Genomic DNA, 24,689 nt, shown 5'->3' on the forward strand with positions numbered 1-24,689 from the left:
ACAGTTTGTTTTCCTTCCTGTAATGTTTTATGATAGCATTTTAAAATATGTGTTTATTTGACACTTAGCCACTGTTATCTTCTATATCTTCTGGAATTTTAGCCCTGTTTCAGCCACACAGAAAGATCAAGAAAAGCTATTTTCACAATCATATATATTAAATGTTGTTTTAACTCAAGGAACTATAGGGGGGTGTAAATCTGTTCTACCAATTTGCAGTTCACACAATTCACCCACACACGGTGTGGGATTTTCCAGAGGCCTAGCTTTGCGTTGCCTTAAGCCCAGCTCCGATATCCCATTGTCTAAAGTTGGATTTCATAAACTACCTTCTAGATCAGGAGTTCCTCAACTGTTTTTGGCCCAGGGGCACATTTGAAAATCTGAGAAACTGTTATGGGTACCACTAAATATCCATTTCACGGAAGAATGACTAGCAATGCTTGGAACTCCCTCAAAACAGGCAAAACATCTACACACATCTAAACAAATAAAAGACAGACAAAAGGCTGTGTGTGGAATTAGGCAATCCTTTAAAACAACATTATTTTTATGTCAGGGGTGCCTGAGATGCCCGGGTGTCAATGAGCCCCACAGTGGGGACCCCAGTTTTAGATACATTTCTTAACTGCTACAGGAGTTTAGTAGGAAAAGAAGTGCTTGCTGGGACAGACTGTCATGACCTCTGTGACCAGCAATGATCTGGACACAGAGATGTAGGCCAGGGGTCAGCAAACTTTTTCCACTGTCCCTCAGACCTTGTGGGGGGCCGGACTATATTTTGGGGGGGAAAATATGAACGAATTCCTATGCCCCACAACTAACCCAGAGATGCATTTTAAATAAAAGCACACATTCTACTCATGTAAAAACACGCTGATTCCAGGACTGTCCACAGGCCAGATTTAGAAGGCGATTGGGCCAGATCCAGCCCCCAGGCTTTAGTTTGCCTACCCATGCTGTAGGCTGCAGGGGAACCAGATAGGGAGCAGAATTTGGGTCAGGACTCAGAGATAAGACTGCGGAAGATAGGGAGACCAGTGTGCCCAAGGTGGTTGGACCAGAACTCCCAGAGGAACCTCCCAGACTACCAGAGCCTACAGGCCAGAGCCTAGCCCCTCACAGACACCTTCACCTGAGCCCCCAAAACTAGATGCCTCTCACTGCACACCACCAGTCCAGCAGGGTGGGGAGCACACCAGGAGGGAGGCTATGGAAAGGAGGAGGAGGAGGTGTACCCATCTACAGGCCAGAGGATTGACCAATCGAGGCTCCAAAGCTCTCTTAAGGTGGTGGAGTCTGGAGACAGAGGCATAAAATGCCTTAGTCTGTTTCCAATCTTTGTCATGGACAAGCAATCTCATTGGTTTCCCTGTGGGTTTTGGCATCAGACCAGAACACAACAGAGCTACAAAATTCACTTCACTGGCAGGACTGCAGATGCAGCCAGGACAAAATGACACATGTGATAGCTCGTATCATCCTGAACTTCATGCTTCTGCATCCACTCATTGCTACCATATTATTTCAGGAGGGTACTCCCCTTGGGCCCCTGCTGGCAATCTCTTTGCCCATTTCTTGCTTCTCCTGGACATTCAAGGGAGGAATGGGTGGGTGAATTGACTAGATAGGGAGGATCAGTGGCTTACCTGCCTGTGCACTCTCTCCATCTCTCTCTCTCAGTCTCTCTCTCTCTCATTGTTTCTGTTTTCATGGCAAGGTGAAGGTGGGGGAGAGCCAATAAAGTGAAAGAAGATGTATGCAGATTAGTGAGCAATAAGAACTCTCCTGTTTTATCTTCACCGTCTCAATAATTTCAGGGGCTCTATCTGATGGTTGCTCATCTTCCTGTCACTTGGTCCTTGGCACACTGGTGACGGGAGGAATGTGTAGTGGGATGATCTCCATCTCTCCCATTAATACAGTCTGTTAAAACTGCCTGGGCATATTTATGAGTCCAAATAGCCCTAGGGCCATCTTAGATTGATCTCAATGGGAATAACTTCTAAGTAAGCATTCATAGGATTGTGCTGCGTATCCTGTAGTTGAGGCCTCAACATGAAGTCTAGTTGAAGAGGGCAGGATATAGACTGAGATTATTCAGTTTCATCTGCTATATGGTAACAGATGTGGCATTTAGTCCTTACAGTGTAAAATTTATATGGATGGAGGATGAAGTTTTGTTTTCTGAACAGCCACAGATCAACATGTTTCCCGCTGCAAATGTCAGCACTGCACAGAGACAGGCTCATTCGCCGCCTTTCACCAAACGGCCTTTCTTGGAATGCTTATAGCTCGTATCATTTTCAATCAGCATCATTCTCTATTGATTCCCACACGACAAACCCTTTAAGTGAATCCACTGTCCACGCTGCACTGGACTGTTATTTTGATCAAGATTACAATCCTAATCTGCTTTAAATGAAAGGCAGTTTAATTGAAATCAGCGCAATTATTTCCAAAGACATGACTATCAGCACTAGGGAACTGTAGCACCATTATCTTGGGAAGGAAGGGGATTCATGCGGAGTTTGCAGGAATGTGTTATGAGAGGAATTAAACACTTATAATCAAAGCAACAGCTTGAAGGCAGGGTTTATACTGCGGTTCACCAAGATGTAGCTGTCAGCTGTAGCTGTCAGCAGAAACGTTGAAGAAACATTAGCTGCTTCACACCACCAGTAGGGGAGTGGAGCAAGCCTAGCTTCAAAACAGATTTGAAAGTCAGACAGTGTTTGCTTTTAGTGTGCCCCATTAAGAACTAAGGCCTGTTCATTCTACTTTCCTTCACTTGGGTGATAAGAAATGTTGAACAGAGTGACACAAGTCAGATCTATTCTTAAGGCAGAAGTTATCGTGACTGCCAAGCAGTGTGGTGTAGTGGATAGTGTTGAAGACCCGAGGTCAAATCCCCATTTGGCTACGAAGCTCACAAGGTGACTTTGGGTCAGTCACAATCTCTCAGCCTAAACTGACCTCACATAGTTACTGTAAGGATAAAATGGGGAGAGGGGAACTCAGATACATTACTTTGAGCTCCAATAAAATAAACAGGCATTTCCCACCAATCTTACCAGTGAAAGCTTAGTTAGGAGAACCACTGTATTTGCACTCTGATTATAGAATCTGTAGTTTGCAGGTATTTTACTTTAGGGGTTGGACTAGATGACCCCTGTGGTCCCTTCCAAGTCTATGATTCTTTGATACTTCCATGATCAGGAGGTGGCTCAGTGTGGTGGGTGAGAAATCTCATATATCTCTTCTTTTTAATTCTTTTAATAGATACTTCCTGCCAACTGTTTCAAAATTCCCTCCACATCCATGATACCTAGACACTTGATTTTTATTTTTTTTAAAGTATGGTAAAAGTAGCAGTGTTTTTAGAATAATAATAATAATAATAATGGTGAAAGCAGCTGCTCTCAGAATCCTGAAAGCCACAAGACTGTAGAACCTGCAGTTGGAAATGGCCGTTCTCTTACCTAAACACTGCGTTGCTAGGGTCAGCACTCAGGTGTCAACAGACAGCACAACTGCTACCCTTCCAAAACGACTTGAATAAACAACCTAATTCAGTCCTTGCAACGGAGGTAATAATAACACCATGTGAGCTATATTGTCAGGTATGCAAAAGGGCTTAAGAGAAAATTCTGTCTGCCGGACTCAAAGGCTTTGAACGGAGTCAGGAATGATGTATGAGGGTTTGGGGGAGGCGAAGCGGGGAGTATATGTTTGTTGTCACAGTAACTGCAAATATAATAAACGGGCATTGCTTCATTTCCTTAAACACTCAGGTTGCTGTGCTGAAATAGTTCGTCATGAAGTCTACAATGCTTCTTTCCTTCTCTCAGCCTGTATCTTACTCAGTTACCGGAACTCAGCCCATTACAAGGTTACTTTTAGCCTAAGTGCATTAGAAGCAGAGAGGGAAATGGGAATGGAAAAACAAAAGTAAAGACTACTTAGCCCCATTGCTTCTCATCTGGGCGTAGAAAAGACCTTATTTTCACAAAGATCTCATCAATAAACAAAGCAAGCTGGCAGCAGTTTAAAAGGATGACGTCAGTTCACTACTGCTTTCAATCACATCCTTGTTTATTTTGCATGTTTCTTCTGTTGTTGTTTTAAGGGGGGGAATTTAATATGTCTGATAAACTGTAATGGCAACTACTGTGAGAGCAAGGCGAGAACGCCACCCACATACAATAAGAGTTCACAAAAATACAGCAGTAGAAACCATTTAACCAAATGCAACTAACATTGCTACTTTTACCATTCTTTCAAGGTCAGGATCCTTTGCTTATGAAGAAAAGATCATTTTCTTCCCATGTGCCACAGAAGAATTAGGCTAATAAACCCTGAAACATTTAATTCCCATGGGCCTGAAAGAATTCACATATCTTTCTGTACAAAAACAAAACAAAAACTGACCGTACTTTTAGAATATAATTTTATCTGTCTCTGTAGTACAAAGTTTCAGAATAGTGTTAACTGCGTATGTAATAATTTGCCCCAAAAAGGAAAGACAAGCGGTTTCTCTCAACCCTGGAGACATTTAAATCATACTCAGGCCTGTTCACACATACAGGTCATCTTCACAAGCTATATTTAAATGGTGTTTTTGCATTTCCTGTGTCTGTGTCATTAAAACTTGCATTGTTGCACAATGCTACTTTCTGCCCCACATTGAAAAGCAACCACAAGCGACCTTGCAGAGGCTGGATGGCCATCTGTCATGGATGCTTTAGCTGAGATTCCTGCGTTGCAGGGGATTGGACTAGATGACCCCTGGGGTACCTCCCAACTCTACGATTCTATGACAGATTCCAGCCTAAAAAACCTGGCCTCATGGATAGTTCTGTGCGCTTCCACCTCACCACCACCATCTAATTGCTCGGTCACGTGGCTGAATTGATTTTCAGCCTGTGCTGAAGTTGAGGAGAAAGATTATTCACGTCCCAACAAACTGGCTCCATCATGGAGAAATCAGATTACCACTTTGCCACATGGCCAACTGTAATGAGCACCATACACTACTTACTGCATGAAAAGGGCTGGGTTTTGATCTCATGAACTAATCATTGACCAAGAAAGCCTCTTGTTTGGGATTCTACAGTGATGTGCAGAGTTTGTTTCAATATCCTACACAGCATGATTTCAATGATTTCCTGACATCAACAAGTCTACCACACTTTTACTAGTTATGTCTACTTTATATATGATCTCCTCGTTGGGATTCCCCGTCCTCGATTATAGTTCTATTTTAAAGATGGCAAAATCTGATTTGTACCACTAGTGAATTCCTACAGTTGAAAAAGGAAAGGCAAAGGAATCCTATTCTCCAGTTACACTGGGAGTGGAAGATTTATGACTGCTACACTGACACAAAGGCTCCTGTATGTTGTATCTGCTCAGCCCAGGAGGAGAGAAGGATTTACATCTTGGAACATCCCCAAATGGCAAAAAAGGGTACAGATGCTCCTCTCCCTCCCACATCCCCAGAAACAACTAACCAAAGCCCACCAATCAGGGACTATGCCAGCGCCCTGGACACATGCCACTCACACATGGTGGTCGCCATGGATAGGCATGCGCAGGATAGTTGTGCATTTTTTGTGTTTTTATGTTGTCAACTGCCCTGTGATCCTCGGATGAAGGGTGGTGTGTGGGGGGGGGGGTGTAACATAAATGGCAGCAAGAATTCTAAAGCAGTAATGCGATGTACGTGCCTAGGTAAAGGTAAAGGTACCCCTGACCGTTAGGCAGTGCCAGATTTATGTATAGGCTAAGTAGGCTGAAGCCTAGGGCCTCTAAATCTAGGGGGCCTCCCCAGAGGCAGTCTCCCCTCTCCCAAAATTGCAAACCCAAGACTTCATGCGAGGGCAGGACAACTTGGGCCTCTAAGTCTAGGGGGCCTCGCCAGCCTGCCCGCTCCCCAGTGCCACAGTCTCCCCTCTCCCAAAATTGTAAACCCAAGACTTCTTGCAAAGGCAGGGCAACTCAGGCCCAGCAACTATTAGACTCAGGGCTAGCCAGTGGGGCCCAATTTGAAGCAGCGGGGTGCAACTTGATTTTTTTTTTGTAGGGCCCCAGTTCACAGCCAAAGTCTGCAAAATCTTATAGATATAAATAAAATCCATCTAGAGTGCCCTGGTGCAGCGGGCCCATTAGGAGTAGCCCGCGGGGCCCAATTTGGCCCAATTACTCCAATTGCCTTAAGGTCAGCCCTGATGAGACCGTGCAGGGGTTGGACTGACAAGCCCTGCACCTTCTAGGTCCCTGATGTCACCATTCAGAGTACAGACTCAAGGAATTGTTATGGAAATAAAGGGGGGCACTTATTGGAAATCAGTTTTGTCACCTCTCCCCCCCCCCGCAAACCCCAAGACAATGAGCCCAGCCACCTTTTATTCACAGTCGCATAAGCACTACACTACAGAATGTCCATAAACTTGTACGTTCAACCACTGAAATATACACCCAATATGTAACAATGGAGATTTATGTTACTGCTTTATGAATGAACACTGTGTTTTATGAATGGACTCTGTATTTGGTGAATTACCTAAGAGCCACCAATAGGGAGCTCTAGAATCTGACAGCTAACCAATTGGGTGCTACCAAACAGCGACCCCTATTGCTGAATGCAGGTAACCAGCAGGGAATGCTTTAGCTCAGCCTTTGCACTGTTGACTGAACACCCCCTGCTGAGCAGATAATGGAGAAAGCTCATAAATTGTATCCTTTCTGGCATCCTGGCCAACTCTATTACGCTAGTGTAAACCCTGGTGCACCAGAAGCACAGAATAGCAGCAAATAAAATCCGCCCATACGTCAGCAACTGATAACACTTGTCAACCAGTTCTTCCAAAGTCTTCTTAAATTATAAAGCTCCAAAATACAGGCCAAAAGAGAGCAGGTCTTTGAAGAGTGAGGCATACCATGGGCACCACCAGTGAAAAGGCCCTGCCCTGTCATTTGATAGAGTGCCCACTTGCCCTCCTTCTTGACATGGAGTCTCGAGGTCCAGTACAAAGACCATAAGAAGGGAGAGCAGGGACCTTGAAGTTCCCAACAGCTGTTAATCAAGCAAGCAAGCACACAGGTCACCTTTGTCACAGTCAGGGCACCTATGTCCTGGCCAGGCCTGCACCTAATCTTGTTTTTGTACAATCTTGTTTGTCCTCAGTAACCAAAATTATATTATCAACATATACAAGCAGAAAAGTTGTTTTCCTTCATTTGCAAGGAATTGAACAAAACAAAGTGGCACTAATAAAGAAAAGTTCCAGGGTGGCAACAGAAAGCAAACTAAAAATGCTTTTGCAGTTCATCAAAACTATCCAGCAATATCAGGTTATAGGAAAACTGGTGATATTAACAGTAATCCTTCTAGTTGGTTAATTGGTTCGGCAACTTCCATGCACATGACGTGTGATGCTAATTATTTCCCCTAAGAGTTAAATGATAACTAATCAGTTCTAGGCTTGCCCAGGCCACAAAAGGTTTACAAAGTTCAGTTATTGCAAAAGTTTTTCAGTGTTAATTTTATGCATTTTTTAAAATCACCATGGTATTTAACAATAATATCTAATGTCCTTTAGAGGAGGAATTGTGAATTGTAGAATTTTAAATACCTGTCATTATCCTTGGCTCCACTCAATTTTGTTTATAACACTCTTCCATTTTCTTCTAGTTGTGAGGGTGGGGGATGGGGAGGGGCCTCACAAGTGGAGTAGCCTAGGGCCTATCTTCATCTAAATCTGGCCCTGCCGTTAGGTCCAGTCACGGACGACTCTGGGGTTGCACGCTCATCTTGCTCTATAGACCAAGGGAGCCAGCGTTTGTCCACAGACAGCTTCTGGGTCATGTGGCTACTCAGAAGTAAATCTCAGCAAGTTTAATGGTGCTTACTCTCGGATATGTGGGTATAGGATTGTAGCCTTATAAGTTTTGGGGTTTTTTTGGCAAATGCAAGGTTTTCTGTTTGCTGCCATCCTCTAGCTATTTCTTAAATTAACTGGATTCTGTGCTCCATTATCCAAAGAGGTCAGGTTACAGTATCTTTGGAACAAAAGCAATTCAAAACTCTCAAACTATGATCCATAAAAGCTTGATAGAGTCACACCTAAAAATCCATGAAATGTAGCAATGGAATAGTTTATGTCTATCTCAGAAAGAATTCAGATTTAGGGGAAAACTTGAGAGTGGGGAAACCCTAGAGACTCTGATGTCTACATCATTCTCCATGCACAAACCCAGCAACTGACAAACCCTTGGAAGACTTTGCGGTGATTCAGTAAATATGCATTGAGAAATCAGGAAGCTTCTCCTTATCACCCTTTCCAAAAAATAAAGTAGTCATCTTTGTCCCCTGTGATCCCTTTTGCTGCAGCCGCTGATCTGTGTGGTTCCTTATCCTCCTTTCAGTTCTGGAGGCTTGATGTAAACTAGTCACACAACTGCTATGTTGCTCATACAAATTTGGCTCGCATTCCAGAAATCCACATTTTAAGTGCACTTTTGGGGGTCATAGGAATTTATCCTGGATCAGGGTCTGGGCACTTCAGTGAGTTCAGCCTTATGTATTTAATAGCCGATGGCAATCTAATCTCTGTTGTGTTATTTCCTACAAAACTCTTCCACAGCCTTCCTCTAGTGTATATACGCAACCTGACCTTCAGCACAAGAAGAAATCACTGTAACTTTAGAACATGTTGTAAGAAAAAGCAATATGGAAGAAGCTGAGGAAAAAGCACTGAAGAAAGAAACTTCTTGTGTATCCTACTGGCTGACTATGGTTTTTAGGAAATTTGAGTGAATAAGTATTTTGTAACACATTAGACAGAATGAATGAGAGAGGGGGAACCCTAAAATGAAACGACTAATATTCCTATGTTCTTAAAAGGAAATAGGTAAGATCCCAAATTGGTGAACAGGGCGGGTAGGTTAAAAAGAGGAGAGGGCTGTTGTCCTGTGCCATCAATACTTGCGCAGAATATGTGATTTCAGCAGGTTAGCTTACACCTGCCAAAATTCTATCTCCTCCACAGCTATCAATGCCACCTTTTTCACATGGCAATCCCTCATTTCACATGTAACTCTCAATCTGGATAAAATTACAATCCTACCCATGTTTAGATAGAATTGCCACTTTGATCAGTTGGAATTGCTGACTTTAATCCAGCTAAAATCAGTGTGACAAATTCAGTCCCATCCATTTCAGTGGAACTCAAGCATAAATAACATTATCTGAATTGGGGCCACAGTTGCAAATGTGCCATTTGGGAACCAAAGTTGCTAGTTGCAAATGTCCCATCTGAGAACCAACCTTACAGAAAGCCAATAGCTAGCTAGATTTGTATTAGTTTTAAGAACACTTTCTGCATGCCGTTCATAATTTTATAAATGTCTGTCATGTCACCTCTTGCCTGGCATTTCTCTAAACTAAAATGTCCCAAACGTTGCAAGATTTTCTTCATTGGGGAGTTGCTCCATCTGCTCGAACATTTTGGTTGAACCTTTTCAACTACACAGTATCCTTTTCGAGGTGAGGTGAGCAGAACTGGACATATTATTCCAAATGTGGTTGCACCATAGATTTGTATACTGTATCAGCAGTTTTCTAATCAATTTCTTTACTAATGATTCCTAGCATGGAATTTGCTTTTTCATAGGCTTGCCATATGTTAGGAAAATCCCCGACATGCCCTAGTTTTCGGGTGTAAAAATGGTGTTGGGGGGGATTTTATCGGCAAAATGTCAGGGAAAACACGATGGAAAAGGCAGTGGAAGCAGCTCAAAAAGCTGAAAATCACTATTTTGGGGGTTAGGATCCCTCAATTTGGGTTTGTTCCCCCCAAAAAAGCTTAACAATTTTGTGGGTTTCAGGAATTTTACTTTTTGAAATATGGCAACCCTACCTTTTCACCATTGGGTTGACATCTTCATCAAGCTATCTACTATGACCCCAAGGTTTCATCCCTGGTCCATCACTGCCAGTTCAGACCCCACAAGGAGGCCTTCACAGTCTCTCTTTGTTTTGGTGGCCATGAACTATTTAGGGGGGTTTTTGTTTTTGTTTTTAGAACTGCTAAAAAAAACAAACCCATATCAAAGCATAGCTGAAAATTACTAATATTTTATGTAGCAAAAGAAAATGCTTGTTCCAGGAGTAGAAACCATCTGTTGGCATAAGAAAATAAGGCCACAGCAAGGAAATGAAAGAGAAAGATATAGGCTGCCTTTCCCATGGGAAGGGAGAGGAGCTGGAAATGGCAACTGGAATACAAGACAAAAGCATGCTGAGCTTTGAAGGAGAAAGGAAGGGCTCACAAAGTTGATGGGTTAAGGAGCAGAAAGCTTAGTGGACAATGGGAAAATAGGGAACAACACAGAAGAGGAGGCCAGCAAAAGGCTTATTCATAGATGACAAAGATTGCTTTATTTGTTCTTTGGAACGGATGATAAGGAGAGGTAACCAGTGAGTGATGTGTTTAGATGATAGCCTTGACAGAGGATTCCACACACTTAGCAGATTGCATCTACATCCCCAACACAGTGTGCGCTTGTGCCTAAAATGGTGAAGCAGGCATTTGTGAGCAGGTGTGGACAGTTGCCAAGGGGCTGTGGTCGGGACAAGTTTCTCTCTGAACCTATGGAATGTGCCTTGATCAGGCCAGGACAACAGCTACATGGGCAGCTGTGGGAGCTCTGAGTTAACAGCCTTTCCATATGTTAGCTGATGACACAGAAGGCCAAAGCAGCACCTGCCTTTACATGTTTGTTTGGTCCCAAACTCCAGAAGCAGTTTCGGACCAGGCTACCTGAAATATAACCACCTAGCCAAAACTGTTCTGGGGCCTGTTCTGGGTGCCCCACCAGATGAAGAGAAGCAGTCAACCCCTTAAGGCAGAAGACCTTTTTAGTAGTGGCACCCCAGATAAGGAATAATAGCCTTCTGAGGTAAGCTTGGCTGCTGCCATCCTTGTGTCCATTTTTGCACCAAGTTCATCCAGGCCTTTTGAATAAGTTTACTTTAAAAATCATGCATGAAGTAGAAAAAGTGGATAGGGAAAAGTTTTTGAGGCAGAACTCAGGGCCATTCAACGAAGCAGAATATCAGAAGATTCGGGACAGGCAAAAGGAAATAGTTCATCACATAGCGCATAGTTTAACAACGGAATTTTATCCCATGAGATGAGTAATGGCCCCTAGTTGGGATGTCTTTAAAAGAGGATTAGACAAATTCATGAGGGGTAAGACTGTCAATGGTGACTAGCCATGATGGCAGTGAGCAAGATTCAAATAATGAGTCCCAGTAGCAGAGCCCACACAAGGATTTCCACATAGGGCAGTGGGGTTTCCCCACTCTCCTCCCGCTGTTTGCCCCCCAAAACTGGTTCAGGGGGTGTTGGAAGAAGGAGGAGGGAGGAAAGAACATGCTTTTAGGTCAATATATTTTCCTGGGATGAAAATCTACATCAAAAACAGTCCAGCTATTAACAATCCCTGTGGCCCAGCTGTTGTAAAGTCCATGTTCCATATTTCACAGATTTGATAGGAAACCCCCAGAGTCCCCTTGTGGGCACCTGTTTAGAAGGGTAATTTTAGACAGTGTGCCCACTTTAGAAGTGAGGGGAAGGGAACACACAGAGGTGACTAGGTCATTACACTGTTTTGCTCCTTACACATATCAGCTGGTGAATTTTATTCAGACAGACTCCTGTTTGAAAACTATTAAGACGAAGCCATCAAAAATGCCAGCACACATTAAGCTATTTGCTGTGACAAGGGGAAACAAATGATCCCTCCCACAAAGTGAGAAGGTTAACTCCACAAGGCTCTTCGTTTATGGTGCTTCACTAACTCCTCCCCCTCTTTTTATTATAAAGAGGTAAATGGTTGAACAAATTAGTTTCTAGCACCCAAGCTATTCCAGGACTATGCAAACCTTTCTCTTGTTTTGAGTTATAGTTCTTTAGCCCACAGGATAAGACCTTGCTGCTTTCTTTACATGAAACTTTGTGGGTCTGCTAGTCAATTCAGCTCAGTTCAGTGTGATTTATTGTGTTTAGCAAGCAGCCATTACACACCTAAAAATAATAATAACAAAAATGCTGCTAATTATAGTGATTTATATTCAAAGAGTTATACTAAGGGACTCTTCTCATGACGGCCATCACGGTTGATATTTGCTAGCATGGGCGTAGCCAGGATTTGGGGGGGGGGGGCAGCCAAAGTTAAGGTTTTTTTAGGAAATCAAAGTTGTTGACCTTTCATTAGGAAATCCTTTAAAAAGCTCCACAGGAGTACAGGAGATGCATAGAAAGAGGACGGGTGTCCTTCAGTTTGTTAAACCTCCTTGACATCATCCTCTTTCTATGCTCCTCCCAATGGAAACATGCAGATGAGAAAAGGCTACAGTCTGCCTTTCCCCACAATCAGCTTCTAAGGCACATTTATGGTATTTCAATTTTTACAATTAAAACAGCTCTTTTGCAGAAAAATGCATTCACACAAAAGAGCAGTATTGAAAAGAAAAAGTTTCCCTTGCAGGTGCTAGCCAGTATTCTTTAAGGAATGGATACATATTAACATGGCTGACCTGTTCCATATGGATGGATGAAAGTTTTGTTCCTGGCGCTGAAGGGTGGAAGTTGATTATTTATTGGGTTGGGAGTAGGTGTGTCATAGTTCCTATTAGGGCCGGCCTAAGGCATGCACTAGAAGAAAGAGACAGACAGCTGCATGCGTTCCTAAACATACTGACAAGAAGAGAAACCAAGACCATGAATAGGCACTGTAGATCATCTTGGTTCTAAATATTCAATTGATACATCTCTGGAAAATAAATAATGCACAGTACTTTTCTCATGACTCTTTGGAAATGTGTCTCATTCTTACTGTTTCATTTCTCTCACTGTTTTCTTAGCAGTTACATTATCAGCCATAATTTATACCCATAAACAAAAATAACCACTTTTGAATCGTAACTTAGTGTCATGATCCTAAGTCCACTTACTGGAAACTTCCCAGTAAGAGAATTTAGGATCATGGCACTAAGATGTCATTTAATTGCTGGGATGGAATTCAGACTAGATGTGTTAATGATTGAAATATCAGATTGTCATTTTATTTCTTTAGATAGTTAAATAAAGCAACAAATTATATATTCTTAGGACTGAACAAATGATCTGCATTGGGCACACAACAGAAAATTCTGTTACTGCATTCTTTTATTACTAGAAAAATCTTTTTTAAGAAACAGGAAGTATTTCAGGTAAATGTCAACACTTTCCAACAAGTTATGAATTATTCTTGCATTTATTTGTTTGCCTGATTTTTCTGTTGTTAGCTGGTTTTAGGCAGTTAATAGTTAGATAGGTGTGGTCATATGGGTATACAATCCTATCAAGTTGCGGTTCTTAAACACAATTGTTCCATTACTTATTTCCAGGGTTTATATGCTTCAACTAAGTTTTCAGTGTGGTTTACAAAAAGAAGATAAAATGCAAAAACACAAAATAAAATATGATAAACATATTTTTACAGAGTACTATCAGTTGCATGGAAGTAAGTTCCATGTACTCTGGAAGTAAATGTTTTTATAACTGGATTATTTTTTGTCATAGTAAAAAATAGAATGTGGGTTCTAGCAACGTGGTAACATTTTGAATGGTCAGTTCTCTGTAAAGATATATTTATACTTAAATAAATCCTGACATTGTTATGTCCAAAAATATCCTGTTTATGAATGCTCATGGAGTTATTCACAGAGAGTAAACATTCGGACTATGATTTAATAAGATAGATATTCTTGATAGCAGCAGCAAGACTTAGGACTATTGTCAAAAGGGCAGAACAAAATGTACCAGGTGTACAAAAGCACTTACAGGCTTGTGAAAAATAGATAGGTGAGCTAGAAAGCATCAGACAAGAGCCTCACAATTAATTCAGAATATCACAGCATGCCTACTTCATCCTGCTGACCAGCCAGTCTTCATTACTAGGTTTTATAGCTGTTGTGATACTAGCCTCAGCCAGTCTTCTTAAAATAAAACCCCAATCTTAATGTGCCTTCTGACAGCATGTGCTTACACAAACATAGCTGATGCCTTTGTTATATTCCATGCCTCCATATCCCATCTCCTGTCCTATTATGGTTTTAGAATGTTGCTATTAGCCTTGCTAGTTTGACAGATAGCGTAAAAGAACGTGACAATTTTCCTGTACTGATAAAAGCAAAAAAAGACAGTCTTTTTATCGTCTCTTTTTTTTGTAAAGAGAGTGTCTCTCTTCTCAACTTTCCACATTAAGCAGAATGTTAAGCACAGAAGGCAAACACACACACACACACACACACACACACACAAAAGAACCAAGGGAACATTCACAAACAAGAAGCAAAAACAATCATTCTCAATGAAAAACTCCACTGGAGAAGTCAATTCAGTCTTACCTGCCAAGTGGAAGAGAAGACCGAGTTGCCTTCCTTTTACAAAGACACTGTGCTCTTGGAAGGCTTCAGGAATCTAGCTTGCATGACCAAGACTGAAGGTATTAATCAGGCCCAGAAGAACACAGAGACAGAAGCTTCCCCTTGCTTGCTTTCTAGATCTATCAGTGACTGAAGTAATGCAGGAAATAGGGAAGAGAGCAGAAGAGGAACGTAGTTCCTGTTAAGAGAAATACCACGCAGAAGAAACAGGAGGTACAGCCTCTCAGTTATGTTTCTCCCCCCCCCCCGGCTTTTGTCTGAAAGCCTCTTTTGCTGTTGTTTTGCCCCCACCCACAACTGTTGCTCTGTGGTGCTAAGCTTTGGCAGTCAAGTTCTGAGATTGCATTTCCCCTCTCCTGGTCTCCTCTCACACTGTTCAGAGAGCAATGACTTTGTTGAGCTGAGCTCGTTCGTGCTATATTTAACCAGTGTTCTCAGCAAGTCAAGCCTGTCAACAGCTGAGAAGTTTGAAGCAGGCTTTGCCGAGTTCCTCAGCTGCTGAGTTATCAGTGGATATAGAACTGCACTCTATAGCTACCTCTGTATGTACATATGAAGGAACCTCACATTTTGCAGGAAGAGTCTTCTCGTGACTATAAACATGATCAAACACAAACAGGGTGTGCAATTCCTTTTATCCCTCAAAAAAGAATTGTGGCGAAGGGTCAGCAGGTCAACGTCATTTTAAAAATTATTTTGAGATTTTTTATTTTTTTAAATAAAAAACATTTACAGGAAAATCGTCATGTGAAAAGCCAACAGTATTCATTAGAAAGCTATCACAAACCAGGACCTTTTAAGTAATCTGTCGCCAATTTTGAAGCAATTTAAACTATTTTGGTGTGTGGAATGCTAACAAGGCTCACATTAGGCACTTTGGCATTCTAGCATCCTGTTTACAGAATCCACTATCCTGGGATACAGCGCAGTGAATCAACTTCAATCCTTGGTTTGTTTACATTCAAAGGGTGAAGCGCAGGTCAGGGTGAGCTTAGGGAGAGACAGCACCCTTGGCAGAACCAGTTCTTGACTCGGCTTACTTTCAGCCTGCGATAAAGTGATCCCGTAAACAAACTGCAGGGTGTGTTGTTGTTTTTAGCTCTGGTGGTTGGGGGTCATATTTGCACAGAACATTTGCAACGAACAGTGAATGACCCAAGAAAGTCTTTTGTTCTGTCCTGGGAATTACCGTATTTTTTGCTCTGTAAGATGCACCAGACCATAAGACGCACCTAGTTTTTGGAGGAGGAAAACAAGAAAGAAAATATTCTGAATCTCAGAAGCCAGAACAAGAGAAATCGCTGCGCAGCAAAAGCAGTGATCCCTCTTGCTGTTCTGGCTTCTGGGATAGCTGTGCAGCCTGCATTCGCTCCATAAGACGCACACACATTTCCCCTTACTTTTTAGGAGGGAAAAAGTGAGTCTTATAGAGCAAAAAATATGGTACTTATCCATTTAGCTAGAAGGAGATGCTATCCTAAGGAGGATAACCTGAGGTAACAACATCTGAATCTTGATTGGGTGAACAAGCCTTAGCCCAGAGGTGAGGTCATAGTGGCCCTCCAGATGTTATTAAGATTACACCTCCCATCATCCCAGGTCCATTGTCCATGCCAGATGAGGCTGATGTTGGTTGCAATCCAATATCATCTGAAGGGCTACAGATTCTCAACAGCTGCCCCAACTGAAATAATACTAGAACAATGCTGTGTACCACCTGGGACAAGGTAGGGGCTTATGAACGAATGCATCTCCCTACCTGCTGCCTCAGGTTCTCTCCAAATGGAAAAATTAAATCTCAGGGAGAAAGGTTCTTACCAAACTTTAAGACTTGTCAGCTTTCCATGCACTGGAATATCCACTCACCAGGTCAGATGGTGGGCGAGGTTTCCGCCCCCGATGGTTGCTGTGGAGTTTTTTGTCTGGATTCCCACCAGAACCCATTTTTAAACTGGTGTATCCCTATCCATTGCAGCCGTGGCATCACTCACCCACCCAGCCCCCCTGTACTTCTATCTTTTCTTTCAGACTAACTGCTTCCTTTCTAGGTTCATGGGCGTTGCTACGGTAGGACGATGGCTGCTGTTTTTCAGAGCTGGGAAGGATTTCCCCCTGCTCTGCAGGTCTTGCCTTCCCTGTAGCAATTGTCACAACTTTGGTGGTTTTAGGCTTTGGGTGGAATCCATTTGTCCAATATTCAGTGAGCAGGTGATGCGGTGACTCGCTCCTTCTGCAGCGGTGATATCAGGGTTACCCGTTAAAGGGGTCTTGAGGGGGAGTCTCTGGCCACAAGCGCACAGTGCTGGGCCATAGTACTCTCCTCAGCTGTGTGGATAAAGGGGGCCAGCTGTGTGAACACACATTTTGCAGTGTCCCCGAATTCCTGACCCTGTCTAGCCTCAGATCTCCAGCAGGGGGCTGAGAGGGATACACGCCCAATGCCTAAGCCAAGGTTTCCTACATCTAACTCTGATACAACTTCTGCTTCATAGCTTCCAACCTACCTACAGCTCAGTCCTGGCAGTTGCCTTTGCCTTGATGGACCTTGTTGACAGAGAGAGACTTTTTTGTTGGAAAAGAACAAAGAATTACATAGTTGCTGATTGTTTAGTATTCCAGCCCACTGCTCAGCGCAGGATCTGCAGTGAAGGATACCACTAGATATCTTCCAAGACTCAGCTTAAATGCCTCTCAGGAAGGAGCGTCCACCACCACCCAAGTCTATTTCATTGTTGAGCAGCCCTTACTCTTAGAACATTTCTCTAATGCTGAGCTGAAATCTTTCCTGTATCTTCCAACCTCTGGAGCAACAGAGAACACAAGCCCCTCACTCCCAATCTCCTGTATTGGAAGACCTCTATTGTGTTGTTCTCCCTTCTTCATTTCCTCTTCTCTAGGCTAAACATCCCTTACGTTGCTTTCTGAAATAGATGATGATGGTCCTTCTTCAAATCCTTAATGTGATCTGATATTCCATTTACCTTTCACATCCTGCTGTTTCTGGGAAAAGAATGTCCCTTCCATCTGCCAGTGAAACAAAACAGCTGCCTATTATAACATGCCGCCTCATAATTAGCCTCCTTGCTTTGTCCAATGATAAGGCTAGTCTTGAATAAATCACTACTAGCAGGGAGATTGTCTAAAATACTACAAACCACAACTGACTCATTCTGGGACAGGTGCCCCTCCAAATGCATGGGCTACTCAGATTAAATATTTTGTGGACGGCAGCCATAGGCTTAGCTACGAATATTTCAATGGGAAATGAGAAATAAATAGCTTGGTGCTAATGTCCTTTACCTCAGAAGGTATGTTGTTATGATCGCACTCGGGTTACCTCACGCTGCAGTACTGCAGCGCTTGGCAAGGGCTGAAAATTTAGGCTGCTCTTAAAGTTTTGTATGAAACACAGTTCAATATCTGTAGAGGAACAGGACTGCTCAAAAGGGAACATATTTGGTGCACTTTCTCTCCATTTGCTTCTGTTATTCACTGACTATCCTCATTCCTAATCTATAATTACTAATGACCTGGCTGTGACATGAATATCTTGATATCCACTGACAAAACTGAATTGTTCAAAGGCAGTGCAGTCAGCAGATGCCAGTGCAAGGTTCTAACGGGGAACAGAGAAGAATGGCCTTTAGATTACTCTTAGGAGCAAAATCTATTTTGCACAGGTATTTGTTTATTTATTTAAGAAATAGCAATAGATGGGCTGCTGAATTCTGGGCAAACAAAAATTTCAGGTTTTTTTTTCTTTTTAAACTTTTTTTATTAGAAATTTCAGCACAATAGTTTTAACAAAAATACATCATCCACATTGTTTTCCCCCTCCATTTTCCCCTCCCCCTCCCCCCTAAACAGAAAACCCAACCTCCCACCCCACCCTCCGACTTCCCTCAGCTCCTTTCTCTGGTTTCTCAACACATATTTCTATCTGCATGTTATAAAATTGTAAAGATCCTCAAATTATCTATCTATATATTACAATAAAGAGTTTGTGAATGTTTATTCATCAGAGCTTTTTTCCCCCAAGGAAACCCCATGTATACTGTTGTGCAGAATGCCAATTCCTTCAGAAGTCTCAGCCCTCAAATAAGGATGGATAAATCTGACCATTTTTATTTCTCTTGGTTTCTTGTTTTCTCGATCTTCAGTTCAACCCATTTCCACATTAGTCTGTGATTTTATTAAAGGTCTGCACAAAACTTACATTTCCATGTACATTCATCCTAATAATTCTGGAAGCAATTCTCCACCATATCATGCATTTTCTGTGCGCTTCCCCCATTACGTTTTTTGGGTGGAGAACTGCATTGCAAAATTTGGAGAAGTGCAAATTTTGAAAGTTTGAGCTTATCCACATTTACCTTTTGCCCCATGCTTAACAAACACAGGTCCACGCTTTAAAGCTCAGTGTCCCGGTCCTCTGTTTTTCACCCTGGAGTGTTCCCTGTGAAAACCTGCTCTTTAAAGTTGAAGTGCAACAAATGGCAATTCAGGTTATCCATGGATTTGCTGTTTGCTCCAATTTAGGTTTTCATGGTGAAAAGCTTTGGGGCAAAAAATAGAGCTTTAAACATGGAACTTTAAAGTGCAGACCGTACCTGGAAAGCACAGAGGAAAGGTAAGTGTGGATAAACCCATAGTTGCATTTTGGTTTGTGTCCATGGGCGTAGCCAAGGGGGAGCAGGGAGGGACAGCTGCCCCCCTAAATCAATAAAATTCAATAAAGATACATAGCTAACTGTTATGTACTGAGTTGAATAGGATCCAAAATGCAGCAGTCTGATTGGCCCTAGAACAATAGGATTCAGAATGCAGCAGTCTGATTGGCTCTAGAACAATAGGATTCAGAATGCAGCAGTCTGATTGGTCCTAGAACAATAGGCTCCAGAATGCAGCAGTCTGATTGGTCCACAGGAGCCACCCAATCCAGCTCCAGGTGGAAGTGAATCCGCAACCTGATTGGCCTACAGGTGAATCCCGGAATTAGCCAATCATGTGGGGCCCATTATGTAAATAATGTATATAAAGCAGACATTCTGGGGGAACTTCCATTCCTCCTCACCACTATGAGCTGAATAAAGAGCATGAAATCCACTCTCGACTCCGAGTATATTTCACTAACTCAGGTTCTGCCCTCCTAAGAAAATGCTTCCCCCCCCCCCCCGAACAAAAATCCTGGCTACACCCATGTTTGTGTCTGAGCACAGATTAGGTAGGTTCACTTCAGTGCAATTTTTCTAGAAAAAGAGGTGCCGGAACTCACCAAGAACACCTCCCTTGTTCTCTTATAATGGCAATGGCACACACCTGAGAGGTGCCAGAACTGAGTTCCAGCGAGTTCCAGCTGAAAAAAAAGCCTTGGTTCACAGTAAAGTGCAAACTCAATTAATTTATCCCCTACCCTCTGCCAAGTGCAGATGATAAACCACACTCCTGAGCAAAAGTCAGCATCCCTCTAAGCAAAAGCCACGTCCCTCTGAGCAAAAGGGGTTGTAGGCACCAGTTTTGGGGGGTATGGGTGTCAGGTATAGAAATATAGAGCTTTTGACACCAACAAGCCTACACAATATTCTTCCTATGCCTACTCATCCAAATGGCACATTGGGGTTAGCCAAATCAATGAGGGTGACACAATCCAAAACAGTGTTATGTGAGACCTTTGCTTAATCTTATTTGCCTGCTATCTTTTCTCCAATTTTTGGTTTATGACTATGAGGTAAGCAATTGTCCAAACAACCGTCTTGTTCATAGGGTGTAGGCAACATGGTGCATTCCGTCCTGAGACTTCTCTCTCAGTCTAGATAGTATTCAACAAAACTCGACAAAGCTCTCATACATAGATTTATTGAAGAGAATCAAGACACATGTAGAAATATAACATTCCAACAGGCTGTTATTTATGGAGTTCATGGAGTAATGTAAGAATGAGCAGTGCTTTTTTTCTTAAAAAATGTTTAGGTGTACTCTTATTTTCCTACTCATATTGAAATACTGCCCCTCAATGAGGCCAAACTTAGATTCACAAAATGTTTAGGGTTATGTGTACCCCTGCGTCCCCCCAGAAAAAAAGCACTGAGAATGAGTATACCTGGTATGCAATAACTAGACTGCCTCCCATCAGCCGTAGCTAGGCTGCCCAATGCTTAGGGATGATGGGTATTCTTATATAGCATCTAAAGGGCATCATGTTGGCCAGCCCTGCATTAATTGTAAGTGCCCTGGAGCAGGGCATTAATAATGTATGTTTTTAGTACAGTTCCTAGCATACTTTTGATATCTAATATATATGAAATAGCTAGAACAGTGGTCATGGTGGTCATAGCTGCAGCGGTATAATAAGCCGGAGTAAGGCATACATATTGAGCCTCAGTCCAGGCAAAATCAAGTTCCAGTTTCACTACAATCATCAACAGGACAAAAACTCAATTATCTCTAGACTAGATGGAGGCCATTTAACATAGAATGCTTTTCTATCAGCACAGTAATGGAAAAAGGTATGATATCATATAGAGCACTGTATATTCCATTTCCGGCAATGTTGTCTGAAACAATGCAGGCGAGATCATTATTTAAGTCCCATTGATTTCAGTGGGGAGAATTGAACGCATGTTGAAATCTCTTTCACCGAAATCTTCGTTCCAGGCACAGTTCCGCTAACTGCATTAACAATTCGAAATGGACAATTGGCTAATTTCTAATTCCTGCAGCTCTTCCTGTGTAGCAACACAGGAAACTGGTGCCCCAATAAACAAAAGATTATGTGGAAAGTGTGAAGGGAGATTGGTGGCTATAAATTACTCACAGTATACTCTGGTGCTGTTAAGAAACAGACCTCAGCAAGATTACGCTATCACAAATAGTTTTAAGGATTGTAGAATAGTCCAGATTTAGGAAAGCAACCATTATTCAGTGGCTGATATATGGTATGTTTCTGCACATGTGGTTTTTAAAATTATTATTATTTTAAAATCATTTTTAAAATCATAATTGCCTAAGCTGACATTGGTTTCATTTTTGCTTGATGCCTGTAAATGATTTTAAAATATCTAAATACTGAGGGTGTGTGTGACTTAAGTAGATGTTTTGATGTAAAAATTAAGACCAGTATTTCCCCTTTCCAATTTACAACACTCAGATCTTGGTTAGGGCTATGCCAGTTGAAGTCCCTCAGCAGTATGTATCTTCAGGAAAATTAACCCCCAAAATATGGGATCCTCTCCAAACTTGGATCCTTAATTTGGAGGATCAAACTTAATGGGGCTTATATCTTCCACCCTGACTCAACTAAGGCTGGGGTGAGTCCCAAATAAGAGGTGTGGTCAGATGAAGCAGGGGGAGACAACCATACTCCAAATGCCATTCAGCTAGGTCATGTGACCTCAGGATTAGAGAAGCCGCCCTCCAAGAATCCTGGAAGCTGTAGTTTACCCTTCACAGAGCTACAATTCCTGCACCCTTCACAAACAACATTTCCCAGGATTCTTCAGGGGAAGTTAATGCTTTAAATATATAGTGTGTATGCAGCCTAGTTCACTGGAACTTGCAGACTGTAGCTGTTTAGATGAGGGCTTAACTATTTGCAGTTTGAGAATATTGAGAAAGAAAGAAAACAGCCTGAAGATTGGAGCTTGCTGTAAGTGGTAGCAGTCAAAACGTTTCCATCTGGCAGAACCAGCTTGGGAACACACTAAGGTGTGTTGAACTGATGTTAGTTTGGGAGTAGTACTAGCGTTAACAAGATAACTCGAAAGTTTGACACGTTTTCGCTTGGTTTCTAATAAAGGTTTTACCTGCAGTTTAGGTTATTGTTGCCTCTGGGATTAGATCCTATTTTAGAAGCTTCTGAATGATATTTGCCTAAAATGATGAATCATGTTCACATCTATAAAATCCACTCGGGAATAGCTTAGTGTTATGAGTAATATATTTATTTTATTGCTCATATCTAATATTTCTCATCAATGCAATATCAGCCTGCTGCCTTTTAACCAACAGGCCCCAAGAGAGCAAGCTTGATATATTTAAAAGTTTTATAATTTTATAGATATGAGCAGAACATTTTACTTATTACACTAGATGAGACACAATTTAAAAAAGAGGTTCAGTCAGCTCTTTTACACCTGAAGCCCTTTGAGGAGTTCTCTGTGTGCAGCTTCGTAGAATTTGGATCCAAAATAAATTAAGCAAAAAACCACACACACCAACCCACTCACTGTACAGGCTCAATAAAACAGGAGAATATACCATAAATAACAGTTTCCCATGCACCATGAGTAAAATAAAACAAAATGAAGAAAAGACAGATTAATGACTCAGATTACGAAATGAGCTATGAGAGAATCGTTCAAGAATTCTTAATACTCCCATCAGTTTATTGTTACTGAAAAATAACATAAAGCAACTATTTAGATATTCATGCCAAAGAGCAACAAAGGTTAGGCTCAAGCCAAGTGGAGTCCAATAACCAATAGGTTTCTGAGGTCACATTCTTATCACTCACCAAAAACACTATTATACCACTTTAAAAGTCATGGCTTCCCCCAAAGAATCCTGAGACACATAGTCAGTTAAGGTTCCCCTAACCACTCCCAGCACCCTTTACAAACTAGTTCCCAGGATTCATTGGAGGAAGCCTTAGCTGTTGATAGTGGTATAAGAGGAGAAGAAGAAGAAGAAGAAGAAGAAGAAGAAGAAGAAGAAGAAGAAGAAGAAGAAGAGTTTGGATTTGATATCCCGCCTTTCACTCCCTTTAAGGAGTCTCAAAGCGGCTAACATTCTCCTTTCCCTTCCTCCCCCACAACAAACACTCTGTGAGGTGAGTGGGGCTGAGAGACTTCAAAGAAGTGTGACTGGCCCAAGGTCACCCAGCAGCTGCATGTGGAGGAGCGGAGACGCGAACCCGGTTCCCCAGAATACGAGACTACCGCTCTTAACCACTACACCACACTGGCTCTCCACATTTAAAGAGTCCTTTAAATGTATTGTGTGGGTGTAGGCTATATTTATCCACACCTGAGGGAGGATAGGAGGTCACAGATATGGAGCTGAGAAGAGCCAAGGAGAGGGCAAATGTATTTATGAGATCAGGAATGTTGCAAACATGCCCAAAAGCTCAAGGAAAGGGTTCGAACATGGCTTAACTTCTCCAGCTAGGCTGGCAATGTGATCCTCTCCATAGGAGGAACAGTTCAGTTTCACTTCCGCTAGCACAGTACTAGCAACCTTTGTGGTTTTTACAGCTAGAATTTTTTAACACATCACTTTTAAGTGTGGACTCCAAGCTTCCTGATTTTTGTTACTTGTTTACTATGTGACCAAAACAGTTGTATTTTCACCTTCAGTTCCTTTGGGTCTCCTAACTAGCTGACACATACCACAGAGAGATGAGATGTTGAAGCTTCAATCCTATTTCAACATTTGTTGAATTCACTGCCAAGCACCAGTGTAAAGTAGTCTACTCCCGAGACCATCCAAAATTCTCTTGCCAAGTTATCGAATTTCTGTAGTCTAGTGAGAACACATTTTTGTTCCTAAGTCAGTCTTTCCTATAAGTCACTCCTGCAAAGCGAGTTTCCTTTACGTACTGAAAGATGCAGTGCATCATAATTTACCATTGATGATACTAAAAATCAGTAATATATCTCTGACAAGGATCAAACTTTTGTAAACTGTGTTTGAAATGTTCAAGGTTTGGAGAGGATTACAGGGTATTGGTATGCGTGGGATAATGGGTACTTTTTGAGAGTAGCAGAAAAATATGGTGCTGTGATACCCTATCTATATGATGTGTGGCTATATGGAACTTGGGGTGTTTTTTAGGAACCATAGGCACTTGCTCCAGGGGACAAAGGCTCTTTGGGCTCCCTCAATCTTTTTTTTATGCCCCCCCCCCATTGTTGAGGCTGAATGCAGAGTCGTGAGCAGAGTAATGTCTGGATGTTGTGTGACGTTGCATCGGGCTCCCTCAATGTACTTTGGAATATGGTGCCTCTGTTAGGAACCAATAGTTGCCTTTTCATAACTACTGCTCCTGGCTGACTCCCTATAACTGCAGCTACAGTCTTAGTTCCTCTGTCTGAGCCACTGCTCTCGCTGCTTTGCCTGCCTAGACTGCTTGCTTCAGAATCTGACCCCACCTAGTCCTCAGACATAGTCCTCAGCCATGTTACATGACTCT

General features: G+C 42.1%; 1 protein-coding gene and 1 long non-coding RNA gene across 3 annotated transcripts in view; one reads left to right on the plus strand and one right to left on the minus strand.

Moving 5' to 3' along the window:
• The window catches only part of FILIP1 (filamin A interacting protein 1), a 79,665-nt gene extending 64,779 nt beyond the window's left edge, over positions 1-14,886 (minus strand). The window contains exons 1-2 of one of the 2 annotated variants that reach the window (XM_080997962.1): positions 14,462-14,886; positions 1,650-1,704 (exon numbers count right to left, since the gene is read on the minus strand). In XM_080997962.1, coding sequence (XP_080854088.1) covers positions 1,650-1,670 — 21 coding nt within the window. In that variant the 5' untranslated portion in view covers positions 1,671-1,704; positions 14,462-14,886. The remainder of the gene's footprint in view (positions 1-1,649; positions 1,705-14,461) is intronic. The other variant, XM_080997963.1, reaches the window with a different exon arrangement.
• A 1,207-nt stretch (positions 14,887-16,093) lies between these two features.
• Positions 16,094-18,715, plus strand: LOC308472864. Its single transcript, XR_013983788.1, has 2 exons — positions 16,094-16,227; positions 18,540-18,715. It is a non-coding gene; the product is annotated as an uncharacterized lncRNA (long non-coding RNA).
• Positions 18,716-24,689: the final 5,974 nt, after the last annotated feature.

Source organism: Podarcis pityusensis, assembly GCF_964106645.2.
Source record: "Podarcis pityusensis genome assembly, chromosome: 3".
Classification (NCBI taxonomy): Eukaryota; Metazoa; Chordata; class Lepidosauria; order Squamata; family Lacertidae; genus Podarcis; species Podarcis pityusensis.